General features: G+C 39.1%; 1 protein-coding gene across 2 annotated transcripts in view; it reads right to left on the bottom strand.

Moving 5' to 3' along the window:
* SMC6 (structural maintenance of chromosomes 6) overlaps positions 1 to 14,148 on the bottom strand; it is a 99,579-nt gene that overhangs the window by 71,047 nt on the left and 14,384 nt on the right. For both annotated transcript variants that reach the window (XM_030555383.1, XM_030555384.1), the window contains 8 exons: positions 10,069 to 10,149; positions 9,544 to 9,645; positions 9,180 to 9,299; positions 8,970 to 9,068; positions 5,853 to 5,999; positions 4,722 to 4,810; positions 1,793 to 1,957; positions 429 to 607 (listed from right to left, as the gene is read on the bottom strand). In XM_030555383.1, coding sequence (XP_030411243.1) covers positions 429 to 607; positions 1,793 to 1,957; positions 4,722 to 4,810; positions 5,853 to 5,999; positions 8,970 to 9,068; positions 9,180 to 9,299; positions 9,544 to 9,645; positions 10,069 to 10,149 — 982 coding nt within the window. The remainder of the gene's footprint in view (positions 1 to 428; positions 608 to 1,792; positions 1,958 to 4,721; positions 4,811 to 5,852; positions 6,000 to 8,969; positions 9,069 to 9,179; positions 9,300 to 9,543; positions 9,646 to 10,068; positions 10,150 to 14,148) is intronic.

Genomic DNA, 14,148 nt, shown 5'->3' with positions numbered 1-14,148 from the left:
TGTTTTGCCACAGGACTCTGGGTTCATTCCCGCAAAGCCTCAGCGCATCACATCATGACCGACAAGGGCCCAACTCCTCACTGGTGCTCAATGTAACTGGCCATTAGATTGACTTAAGCTACAACAGACTGGTAACTATAAACACCAACTGGCGCACACGGGCGTGTGTGTGTGGGGGGGGAGGCATATGCTAATTGTTGTATTTTCAATAAATGCAGCATATTTGCCTTTTCCTCTATAAAAGATCCACTGTGCTTTGTATAGCATAACATATTTAGTCTAAGAAATTCAGACCTTAAGGGAATTGAACATCATGCCTCTTAAGTGACAAATACTTTTCAAAAAGGCTCCGTATTTACGTGACCGAGTGAACAGTGGGATCCTATAGAGGTAAACTTTTTACGTTCTTTATGCAAGGGTTATCTTACCTAAAGGCCCAATAGGTTTGTGTTTAAAATGTCCTTTTCTATAGGCACCTTCAATTTCCTCAAGAAGGACTGGCATATGTTGTCCAAATCTTTTCAATCTATTTGTTTTACTGTCTGCTAGCTCCTTCAGCTGCCTTTGCTTGGAATCCAACGCTTGTTTCACATCAAGTTCTTCCCGCCTGAGGAAAGGAAAGGCTACTGAAACATTTTGTAACAAATTTACATTGACTTTAATTAATATAGCAACTTTTGACACAATTTTATCAGTTGTCAAATTCTGCAGTCAGACTTTCTTGTTGCCGTAACAAAGCTTGTTACAATTGGAAAAAGGACTTAGGCTTCAAAATATTTAAGAGAGAAAGGAAGAGTATGCTGAACCATCCTCATTGCTCTAGAGTACATGGATTTGAAAAACATTTTCATTTGTACCAAGGTGACATGCACAGAGCAGCAATACAACACAAGCAAGAGTATCAATAATAAAAACAAAGAACGATTTCCAAAGTAACTTCAAAAAGTACATAGTAGTAATATCAGAAGTGTGACTACAGAAAGGAATGTCACTAACTCAATGTTAGGTGTACATAGGCTCAGAATCAAAATGTGAACAAAGTAGAGATGGTAATATTATATTAAGTGAGCTCAAGAAAGTGTAAGCCAGAATATGAACATGAGTTCTGTGGCACAGATGAGCTTATCAGAAGAGGCTTGATAAATGCAATTTATAAATATGGTTCTACCATTTATCTTATTGGTATCATCATTTCATAAATAGTATGCACAAAAAAATGATATACAAACATACAGAAAATATCAGTATAATTCAAGGGGTAATCATGTTATGAATGTAATTAGTAGTCCAGTATCCTGCAGAAACGTTCTTCTAGGTAACACCACACCAATAAGAAACAATTTTGATGTAGAAGTAAGATAGTGGGAATTAAGAAAGATTAACCGGACTAATATGAGAAAAGTAAGCATCACCATATGCCAAATCCTTTATTATATTACAGAGACAACCACCATTATCTGCCTTTGAGTTTTAAAAAAATCAGATTTTTATTTAAAAATACTGGTTTTCACCCACCCTATCTTAGATTAAATCAGATTTTAATTTTAGCACCACATTCACCATTAATGCCAGTACATTTTCTATTTTGTGCTGAGAACTTTCAAATTTAGTCTCACTGTGGATGATGGACAAAAGTACCAGATCATAAGGTGTTAGGGGAGAATTAGGACTAAAAAATAAATTAAGTGTAGTGCTGCATGGAATACTTTGAAATACAGGTAATGAAGCAGAACATCTATTGCCACTTGTAGTAAAGAAACTTCGACAATTAAAAACAAAGTTAAAAACTTACTGGAGTCTAGTATGTTCTTCCTTGGATTTGTAGACAGACTGCTGAAACTGATCCATCTCGTGAACCATCATGACCTCTTGATCATGGATGCTCTTCAACTGCTCTTTCAACTGGTCTATTTTTTTCTGTCTTTCCAACTTTTCAGACTCTGAAACTTGATCAGCACTGTAACAGTACACAGACCACAATTCACTAGTTTAAAATCACACAGAATGAATGACTGTGAAAAGAACAAAAATACTGTACAATTGTTTAAAACATACATTTTAGCATTTAACAGGTTTTATTAAGCAAGCATATCCAACATTATTCAACAGCAGAAAAACCTGTCTGTTGTCTGGCTTGCATGTGACACTTTTTAACTAAATGCAAGATCTATTTGGGATCATGACCACATATAGTCTGGCTGATAACAATGAATTTCCCTTACCAAAAACAAAATTAAAACATTTCCAAAATAAACTAGAAAAGCAATTATATAAGTGAATAAAATTAGATATGGAGGTGTGATAACTTAAGGCAGGATCTACATCTAAGAAACACAGAAGGGTAATTATGGCTACCTACCACAGGTACACAATGCAGAACAAAGAATTTATCTATTTTTAATATTATAGAAATTGATCAGATTTTTTCATGTTTGTTTTAAAACGCACATCATGGTAATGTCTATCATGCTTTCTTTGAGCAATAAGTGCTCTATAACAATAAGCAGCTCCCATAGGTAAAACTGGAAATAAACCTTGTAACTAAAAATAAATACAAAATAAAATAAGCTTGCTTTTGTTTTGCCCAACACTCCCCCCTTCAAACAACACACGTACAGTATGTTTAGAACCAGTATCACATATATCACAAGTTACAGGACCTGAGTGTCTTCCATTCTCCCTGACACTGCTCAAATAACCAGTCCCTTATGATATAAGCACAAATGTTATTAATTTGCTCATGCAACATTCATTTTACAAAGCAAGTTTGTGTCTTACTGCAAGGTGTGGATGCACGAAACATATAGTGTTTTCCCTTCGCCCCCCCCCCCGTGCCCTGCTGTACAGAACCTGCAGGAATTTATACCACAGCTTCATCATGAAATCAACGCTATGCCTATGACCTAAAGAGCCCCTGGATGCCTAGTAAAGGGTTCCCTGTTCTGTAACAGCAACTCCAATCAAACCTGACAAACTCACTACACTTAATGCATTGCTGTCACAGTATTTATCTATAATGAATGTTGTGTAAAGTATCAAAAGCTTATATCATACTGATCATCATAAGCCTTGCGAGAGGTATATATATGAGTGTTACACAACAAGTTGTATGACTATACTAAAAATATGTTTAAAGTAAGCAAGGATGATATGCAAAGTTTTTACATTAATTTACCTTTCTGCCTAGATCTTCAAATGTAGAATAAGTCAAACACAAAGGAAGCCCTAATTACATATCAACTCAACAGAAAAACATGCTGGCTGGGGGGAGTGGAGAAGAGAGTTGCAATCAGCATGGGAAGCCAAGGCCACAGGGCATTATCTGGTCTCTGGGATTAAAACTATGTTTTGGAGAAATATAACTTGAAGCAAAAAGACCTTCTGTTATCCATTTTCTGAGGAGAAACCAGCAGATCCTGATTTGACTGAAAATCAGCAAGCTTTACAGAAAAACAGAGTGTGAGAAAACTCCTTTAGTCAAAGGACTGGCTGGTAGGGAATAGTCTGTTGTGAAAGAAGTAGAGTAGGGAAGTTTTGTTTTGTTTTGTGGTTGTTTTTGTTTTGTTTCAAGACTTGCTAGTTATAAGTATACTGTGAAAAGTGATATTTGCATGTTGGTTAATATCATTTTTCATAGAGACTTACTCAACGCCAGCAAGCCCGGGAACAAATTAAGCTCTGGATAGGGAGGTAACTAGAGAGGCATCGGGGGCCAGGGGCAATGGGGCAGGTGAGCTTGGGGCCAGAGCCTACCATCTTGCAGCCAGGGAATTGAGCCCAAAGCCCTACACCCTGGGGACAGGGCCTGGGGACAGAGCCCGAAGTCCCGTGACTGCTGCCTGCCGCCCACCTCCCAAGGGCTGAAGTCCAACCCCACCACCTCGGCAATGGGGGGGAATTCACTGACAGCCTGCTCCTCCAGCTTGTGTGTCTCCAGGGCCCAACCACTGCTGGTGGTTCCTGGGGAGGAGGGACCGCTGCTTTGCCCTCCCCCCGCAATCAGTTCCCAGAAGACTGTGGCCACAAGAAAAGCTCCTGGTGGCTGCATGTGGCCATAGCGGCTGCATTTGAAAAACAGTACTTTAGTCCATGTCCTCTAAAATTAAACTGTGTTTGAAGCCATGTTATCTGGTTCTAGATACTTAAATGAATACTCAAAATATGAGAGGCTCAATTTATTTATTTATTTATTTATTTTTTAAAGAGAAGTAAACTCAAAAATATAACATCTAGAGAGAGTAACAACTTGAACTCCAAGCTTTAGTTCACTAAAGATTTTTGTAACGGAGACACTGAAATCTCAGATATTACTTGCATATAGTGAAACATACCCGGAAGGCTTGCTCTGTCAAAAAGTCAGATTTTTCTATTTTGTTTCCAACTTCACCTGTCAAAAGTCACATTGGACCAAAAACCGTATATCTAAAGATGACACTTCTCAGAACTATGCTTTTTTTCCTCACAGACCATACTATTGTCAATTGAAGTGGCTATTAATAGAGATTAGAAAAACAAGCCACTCTGTGTGTGTAAGTCAATCCCAGGACAGAATTTTCAAAATTTGTATATTTTATGCTTTAAGCAAAATTAGAGAGTAGTGAAAATCTTAAATTCTGTTGCAAGCTAGTTTTTTTTAAATAAAGATATTGGATCATCCAATTCTGAAGAGTTCATTCTCTGCACACCACAAATGTGTATTACAAACACTGTGGTGCATTTACCTATTTTTCAGTTCTTCAATTCGTTTCCGTAGCTGTTCATCATCTTTTTCTAGTCGTTTTAATTCTGTTCTAGAACGATTATAATGTGCCTACCAAGAAAATTAGACATATATATTAATTCTTATTTGTATTGGCTTACTTGGTCTTCACAAAGAATACATTAAAACACATCTACTGTTTTTCTGAAAATAAACACCAGTATCATTTGATTTACCATTTTGCAATACTGCAGCAGCAGATTAGAACTTGAATGTCACGCTAATCATTTTATCAGTTCCTTTTCTAATTATGTTAAAATGTGGCCCCAATAGCCATCCGATCTTTAGTACTGTTACAAAGGATGTGCGCCCTATGGTTCTGATCATACAACTGGCTCCATTCAAGTGGAAGCCTCCATGTAGATGAGCTGTTTGGCCCTGTGCATCCTCTTGTGGCAGGGGTGCCTCTACTCTGCCTTTTATTCTGCCTCTTCTAGACCTTTTTATAGAGACTCCAAACATTTGCTTGTCCATTCACCACTCTTAGGGGGTGTGGGTTTATTCCAAAAAGAACTCAAATGTAAAACGCAAAGTCCCAAAAATCTGTCCCAAGGCATAGCTCTTGCCTCAGAGACTGGTGAGAGAAAGGGTTCTTCTCTTTAGTACCTTTTTTTTTTTTAAATGACCTCTTAGGGGTCACCAACCTGTGGTTTGGCTTGCAGCTGTCCTGCTCAGAGTTGACATCCTAGAATCACCTCACGCAAACAACTGCTTCAGCTCTCTTATTAGAAATCAGCTGTTTGTGGCTCCCACTCTGTGCAAGGTGTATCTGGTTAGCTCATTTACCAAACCTGCTCCAAGCTTCAAGTCTCCTGCAGGCAGCTCCCTCACTCCCTCTACTCTCTCACACTGCACTTGCCTTAAGTCCCTATGGTTTCAGTGGGCCTCCACATAGATGCAGGAGTCCACCTGGGCAGAGCTCAACACACGACTGGGGCCTTTTTCATAAAGAACAGAAGGGATCAATGTGGTCATCAAGTCTGACCTCCTATATACACAGGGCATAGAACTTCCACAAAGTAATTTGAACTACAGCATGTGTTTCAGAACACCATTAACATTATAGGATTAGAAAATGTGTTTTTCCACCAACCTCAGCCTCGTTGTATGCTTTTCTTTTTGCTTGTACATCAGCTTTCAAACACACACACTGAGGCTGTAACGCTTGTGCTTCTTCACTTATCTTCTCTAACTTATCTTGGATGGCCTTGTACTTTTCTTCTGCTTCATTTACTTTGACCTTACAACAAAATATAGAGAATACATGAGTTCATGTAATGAAACAAAATATTTTATTCCACAACTCTTTAAACCAGGAAATTTTTTCTGAGACAAACCTGAAGTCAGCTCTTTGAAGTGATTTTTTCCCCAAAATATACTCCACAGTGACATTAGAAGATATGAGTAAGTCAGTCCATGATTTAAGGAGCATATAAAAAGTTATCAAGTAGTTATCCTTTGAAAAATTTAACGCAAAGAGTTTTTTTTGTTGTCTGGCAAAATTTACCACATTTGAGTGACCAAGTGTAAGGCCTGTGGGAAAAGTAAAAGGATATTTGGCTCTGCACATTTTAACAATATCAACCAGACACTTTGAAAAAAGTGTCACGAGTAGTGTCACAGTGTGACTAACTCCTTTAAGGAGGAGCAGGGTTTAGAGTACCTGTGCCTGCTTTGTTGCCTCTCAGCATACTGAGTTTATAATTGATATATTTAAGGTTTGCCATGTTTTACAATGTACCTTAAGACACAGTTTAAAATACTTCCATATTTAATGCAGTTTAAGTTACAAGACAAGTTTATGGAGGAAAGCTTTCAGTATTAAAGTAATGGTTCTGTTGATGTCATTGTAATTGCTGTGTCAGTCCTTAAATTTTTTTTTATACATGTCAAAAGAAAAAACACAAAAACAAATAGAGTTAAGAGAAGGCACCTGGGCCATAAAAAAAGAAAGATATGAAAAAGTATGTGATAGCTGCCTGGAAAAAATCAAAGCAGCATGCAGAGGAGAGCTGGCTGAGAACACAAACTGAAAGAGCAAGGAGAGGTGCAGGTGAGAGCTGCCTGAGCATCAGTCAGGAAAGGGACTAGCCTGTTGACCTTCCTGAGCTGGCAAGCCAGTGCCAAGAGATTGAAAAGGGCTGAGTTGTTTGACTGTGTTTTAGGCAGAAGAACCATGAGACTGGTCACTCTCTCAGATGGATGGCCTGGAGAGTAGGGCTCAGGAATAAGAGCAGAAAGGAAATGCTCGCAGACTCACGGGTGGATGACCGTAAAAGTGATATCCCTAAAGAGAATGGAAAATCGATGTATCTTTCTGTTTTACTATGGGAACTGGGAGAACAGTTTTTTCGATGAGGATTCGAAGAACTATCGTATGTGTACATGAATAAATTATGCCCAGAGGTGGGAATCTGAATTAAAAAATGAGAGCACTCTTTATATGGCTAGACAGAGGGGAAATTGAGATGGATGCACTGATTGTATCACAGCCTACTGCAAAAGGGTGCTCCAGGTGGTGGTTGCCTTATTAAAAGTAGTTTCCAAGTACATCTACCTCTGTTTCCTTTGCTTTTGTGGTTTTACAAATTTTTTATATTTTTATTTTAGGATATGTTCTCATCCCCATGCCACAGAGGACCCCTAAAGAGGAAAATCCATGAAAGTGATCAAACACAAAGTGCTGACAAAGGAACAAAGTAAACCATTTCAATTACTGTGATCACAGTATGTAAAATATTTCAGACAGAAGTGAGATTAAGCTAACACTCCAGCTGAAAAAAACTAACTAAAATCAGCTTCATTTAAAAAATGTATATTTAGCTCATATGTAATTTTCAATGATGAACAAGTGCTTTGCTAAGTTAAAAAAAAACACTGAGGGATTTTAATGGACTCAAACAACACCGAGAACAGCAGTGTTTAATATATCCAGTGAGGAACTGATTTCCTATGCATATCACCTGAATATCTGATTCACCAGGTACCTCTCTTAACATATCTGAAAGTTCCAGTGTCATGAAAAGTCAATTTAGTCTCTACATGGCTCAGGGAATTATTTCTTTGTGGAATACTTGTGCCCTTCACCAGTGGTCTCCAGCTCTCAACTGGCCAATGCTGACTTGACATAGTAACACACACAGCAAATGTTAGTCACATTGCTTAATACACTATTGAAAGGTACTATTGTGGTAAGCATTGTATAAGAGCCTATACAGAACATAATTAAAAGTAACCATCATCCAAATACTACTCACTGGCCTATGCAAAATTGGTCATCTCAGTTTGGTTCTCAGTCAGTGATTCCACATCACATCACATAGACAGTCATTGAGTGAATCAACAAAACAAAAAACCTAGGACTCAACAAGGACAGAGAACAAACTATCTTCCCATCCTAGAGTTGGTCCCCAGTGAACTGGGCTGGTGACAGAGCTCTAATATGACCATGAAGGTTCAGACTGCTAATCAATAGTGCATAAAGAAAGATATGGTCTTTAGGCTATAACTGGAAGAAACTGAGTAGATAGCTCTGATAGTCTCCTTAATAGTGGAGAATTATACATTTAATTAAACTAATTTCACTGCCTCACTAGAACAAAGATGATAAATAGTGCAGAGCAATTCTGAGGGCAAGTTAATGATAAAGTAAGGAAGGAGTCTTCTAACTGTTAAAAATCTACAGAATCAGAATTTCAATGATATCACCCTTTGAGATATGGCAGGGGAGACTCGCTGTCCACCCAATCACCTTCCAACTTCAAGTATCCTGTTCATGGAAATGTTGATAAAAAGTCATCAGAAATGAGTTGAGGGCAGTGACATTCAAAAGCCACTCCCCTCAAAAATAAGGGTACCAACACAACAAACCTAAACCAATTATTGATACATATTCAAGAAAATGTTTAAAAATCAACTTTTTAAATTATAATTTAACACACGCATGTCAAATATGTTGCCCTCACAAAGTTAAATTGTGGCCCTTGACTGACAGTACTGTGTTATAAGTTAATGCTAAGAATATGAAACCTGATTAACTCTTTGAATGTTACAAATGACTACAAACAGAAGGAGTGCTTCAAGTTGATTTGCCATCATCAGCAAAAAGAAGCAGTTCAGTGGTATTGATTATCATCTTTATTATGAGATTTTACTACATTATGCTTCCAGACTAAATTCAGAATTAAGATGTTGTTTAAGACAACCCTACCTGCCATTCCTTCAGCTTCTGGTCATACTTTTCAGTACGTCCTTCCTCAATATCAATACTATCTTTGATTGGTTTCATTTCTTTTTCAGTTTCATTCACCTGAAATGTTTAAAAGAAAGACTGAAGTATACAACACATCAATCAAGGTAATCTGAAAATAAATTAAGTGAACTTCAGTTGAAGAAAAAGATATTCTAACAAGAAAGTTACCACTGCCCAAGCCATTTTGTGTTTCAAAGCCTCTAGGTTGGTTTCCATTTCACTCACAAACGCAATACTTTTGTAGCGCTCCTCTTTCTCGACAAAGTGCTGCCTAAGGTCTTGAAGAAGCTAAAAAAAGTAAAAAGATTCAGACGTTAATGAGCGTAAAGGATTGTTGGTCTAATATGGAATTGTAGAAGGATAATTTTTTAAAAGTTTAAACTGACTCAGATTAATCAATTTAAGCAACCCAGCTACACTATATTACAAGTTGATAGTTAATTTATGGTGCAATTGTATTTTACAATGGGTAATATCTGTATTTCTTATATTATTTCAGTGTCCATGAGTGTAGTAATTAACCTTTACATACCCCTACTCCTTGTTCTATCTGTTCATGAGTTCTTGACTTAGTTTGCATAATGTATGAATAATCAGCTTTCATCTGCTCCAACTGGGTTGCTTTCATAAAGAACTAAAACCAAAGAAAAGAGATATCGAAACTTCAGCTTTGGTAAAACTGTGTAAAGCGAATTAAGTGGATTTTAACAAACTAACATGCACAATTCCCATAGTCCCACACCACCATTACCCAGACCTACCAATAGCCATCTCCTCACAGGCTGGAGAGTAAAAGTAAGCTTTCCGACATGCTTTGAAGGCTGTCAAAGTCAATTAACTTTTTTTTTAAGAACTATTTTTCAATGCCATTGGTAAATCCTTTACACAAATTTGAAACAAATATTTTCCCACTTAAATTATATTTTTCTGAATATAACTCTGCTTTCATTTGATTGCGTGCAACAACCTCACAGAAGTTTTAAAAATTAAATATGACTGAACAGGAACTGCATTTTACAATATTTCATTTAAATGTCACTGATCCTGCTTAGTTTACCTTGTATTTGTCACCTTCATTTTTAGACTGTAAAAAGTGCTTGCTCATCTCTTGGGTTAAAACAGACACAGGATTATCTACCTGTAAAACACATTTATAAACAATAGAAATATTTTAAACTGAGTTAATATTAATGAAAGCACATTGACAGAAATGGGAAATGAGAGCTTCATTTTTCCTACATTCCTCTGTCAAATTCACTAAGTCATGACCTGGAGGAGCCACATCTAAAGGAGAGACATTAGTCCAGTCTCCTTGTTCATTAAATTGACTGCCGAGTCTTCCAAGGCACACAGTAAGGCAAAAGAGAGGTACACCGTGGGAGTAGTGTTTATGACAAGTATATCTACACTATGAAATTAGGTTGATTTTACAGAAGTCGATTTTTAGAAATCGATTTTATACAGTCCACACTAAGCACATTAAGTCGGCGGAGTGCATCCTCACTACCATGGCTAGCATCGACTCATGGAATGGTGCACTGTGGGTATCTATCCCACAGTGCCTGCAGTCTCTGCCGAGCATTGAAATTCTGGGTTAAGTTCCCAATGCCTGATGGAGCAAAAACATTGTCGCAGGTGGTTTTGGGTACATGTTGTCAGTCGCCCATCCCTCCATGAAAGCAACGGCAGACAATCGTTTTGCACCTTTTTTCCTGGATTACCCATGCAGACACTATAGCACAGCAAGCATGGTGCCCGCTCAGCTCATTGTCACTGCTGCTGTTGTGAGCACTGTAAACACCTCACACATTATCCTGGAGTATATGCAGAACTGGGCTAAGAAACGCCAGTTCGAGGAGGATTTTGATGAGGACATGGACATAGACATTCCTGAAAGCACGGGTGTGGCAACTGGGACATCATGGCGGCACTGGGGCTGGTTGATACAGTGGAATGCCAATTCTGGGCCAAGCAAACAAGCAAAGACTGGTGGGATTGCACAGTGTTGCAGGTATGGGATTATTCACAGTGGCTGCGAAACTTTCACATGCGTAAATCCACTTTCCTGGAACTCTGTGAGTTGCTTTCCCCCCACCCTGAAGCGCAGGAATACCAAGATGAGAGCTGCCCTGACAGTTGAGAAGTGAGTGGTGATAGCCCTGTGGAAGCTTGCAACGTCTGACTGCTACCGGTCAGTCAGGAATCAATTTAGAGTGGGCAAGTCTACTGTAGGGGTTACTGTGATCCAAGAAGCCAATGCAATCACTGACATTCTGTTATCACGGGTAGTGACTCTGGGAAATGTGCAGGTCATATTGGATAGCTTTGCTGCAATGGGGTTCCCTAACTGTGGTGGGGCGATAGACGGAACGCATATCCCCATCTTGGCACCGGACCACCTTGCCAACCAGTATACATTCAGCAAGGGGTACTTCTCAATGGTGCTGCAAGCACTGGTGGATCACAAGGGACGTTTCACCGACATCAATGTGGGATGGCTGGGAAAGGTGCATGACTGGGTGCAGGCTGTTCGAGCAGCTGTAAGAAGGGATTTACTACCCAGACCAGAAAATTACCATTGCGGATGTTGAAATACTAATAGTTATCCTTGGGGACTCACACTACCCCTTGCTCCCATGGCTCATGAAGCCTTACACAGGCAGCCGGGACAGTAGTAAGGAGCAGTTCAACTACAGGCTGAGCAAGTGCAGAATGGTGGTAGAATGTGCCTTTCGATGTTTAAAAGTTCGCTGGCGCTGTTTGTTGAGTAGGTCAGATCTCAGCGCAAACAACATCCCCATTGTTATTGCTGCTTGCTGTGTGCTCCATAATATCTGTGAGAGTAAGGGGAAGACGTTTATGGCGGGGTGGGAGGTTGAGGCAAATCGCCTGGTGTCAAGGTGTCACCTCCACTGTGAACTTTAGAGTACAGATGTGGGAACCTGCATGAGATAACCCCTAAGCTTATTTACCAGCTTAGATCTAGTAGCTGCCACCATCAAATAGTTTAAACAAACGTTTATGGGAGAGTCATTTGGAAACTCTTTGGATCTTCCTTCCAAATATTTCCGCAGTCTTTATCCCACTTTTCCTGGCAGGATTGAGACTGATTCAACTCCCACCAATTACTGGTAAGCCCAGATCCAAAAAATAACCCTTGGATCTTAAAACAAGGAAAAAATCAATCAGGTTCTTAAAGAAGACTTTTAATTAAAGAAAAAGGGTGAAAGGATACCTCTGTGAGAGTAGCATGCAAGCTGTCTCAAAACACAGAGGATATCTCTCTGGGCAAAAACTTAAAGTTACACAAAAGAAACCCAATTTGATTCTCCCTCTTATGCAAAACGAAGTCACAAAAGAAAACAAACAATCTAATATAGAGGTCGGCAACCTTTCAGAAGTGGTGTACCGAGTCTTCATTTCTTCACTCTAATTTAAGGTTTCACGTGCCAGTAATACCATTTTAATGTTTTTAGAAGTTCTCTTTCTAAAAGTCTATAATACAGAACTAAACTATTGTTGTATGTAAATAAGGCTTTTAAAATGTTTAAGAAGTTTCATTTAAAATTAAAATGCAGAGCCCCAAGACTGGTGGCCAGGAGATGGGCAGCGTGAGTGCCACTGAAAATCAGCTCACGTGCTGCCTTCGGCACCCATGCCATAGGTTGCCTACCCTGATTTAATACGTTCCTTCTCTAAACACTTACTACTTTTAAGAAATGTTAGATGGCTGATTCCTGTATCCTTCACTGTGGCACAAACTTTCTCTGAACAGACCAAGACTGATTTCCCTCCTCCCTCTTTGAAAACATCTTGTACCTCCATTGGTTCCTCTGGTCAGGTGTCAGCTAGGCTATGTGAACTTCTTAACCCTTTACAGATAAAAGAGGAATTAACCCTGGACTGTCTGTTTATGTCACCTGGCATTTGATTTTGAGCAGCCAGACACCAGGGAGATTAGAAAAGTACAGTAAGGCATGCTGCGCATCAGAGAGGCTTTGAAAACCAGTTTCATGACTGGCCAGGCTTCCATGTGACAGCTGTGCATGTTTCTCCTTGATGCAAACCCAACCCCTATTTGTTGATTTTAATTCCCTGTAAGCCAACCAACCTCCCTGCTTCAAAATAAAATAACTATTGTTTTGAAAACATGCATTCTTTCTTAATTAAAAAAAGAATGAGATAAAGAACAAGGTATCCAGCGTCTCCCTTTTGGTCCATGCCGGAGCTCGTTTGTGATTCTGGGGGACGACATGGTTACCAGTGCTCCCACCACGCTGACCAAACAGGACATGAAATTCAAAAGTTCCCAGGGCTTTTCCTGTGTACCTGGCTAGTGCATCAGAGTTCAAAGGGCTGTCCAGAGTGGTCACAATGGAGCACTCTGTGATAGCTCCCAGAGGCCAATACCATCAATTTGTATCTGCACTACCCCAAATTCAACCCAGCAAGGTCGATTTTAGCGCTAATCCCCTCGCCAGGGAGGAATACAGAAGTCGATTTTAAAAGCCCTTTAGGTCGACAGAATGGGGTTGGTTGTATGGATGCAGACATTTTTAAATCGACCTAACGCAGCTAAATTTGACCTAATCCCATAGTGCAGACCAGGCCGACGTGAACACTGGCTACTAGGAAGTGAAATGAAGGTAAACATGTATGCGGGGAGGAGGTATGATTAAATAGACTATTGAACAGCTGTAGAGTGCCATGATTTTCTCCACGATTGATCTGAAATCAATTCTATATGAGCGAAATAAAGATAAGACTCTATCTTCAGTTCCATAAACCGTTCAACACGTCCCAAAAAATTATACTTGAAATGGAAATTTCAATAAAATCAGTACAATATTTGTATTAAGTTGTAACATACTAAAGATTTTCTTTGCATAGGTTGAATATGTGTTGCTGTAAAACATTTTATAGTCTTGCGCATACTAGTACATATTATTCTTCCCTGAATCACTTATCAGGAAGAAAACTAACCAAATAGGTCTCTGCTAGAACAGAATGATCTACAGACCCTCTGCAGAAAGTAACGTAAGATACTGTAATGATCTCCAATGACAGTAGAACCTCTGAGTTATGAACACCTCGGGAATGGAGGTTGTTCATAACTCTGAACAAAACTTTACGGTTG

Source organism: Gopherus evgoodei, chromosome 3 (genome assembly GCF_007399415.2).
Source record: "Gopherus evgoodei ecotype Sinaloan lineage chromosome 3, rGopEvg1_v1.p, whole genome shotgun sequence".
Lineage (NCBI taxonomy): Eukaryota > Metazoa > Chordata > Testudines > Testudinidae > Gopherus > Gopherus evgoodei.
The sequence above is the reverse complement of the archived record's forward strand: the minus strand, read 5'-3'. Positions and strand labels throughout refer to the sequence as shown.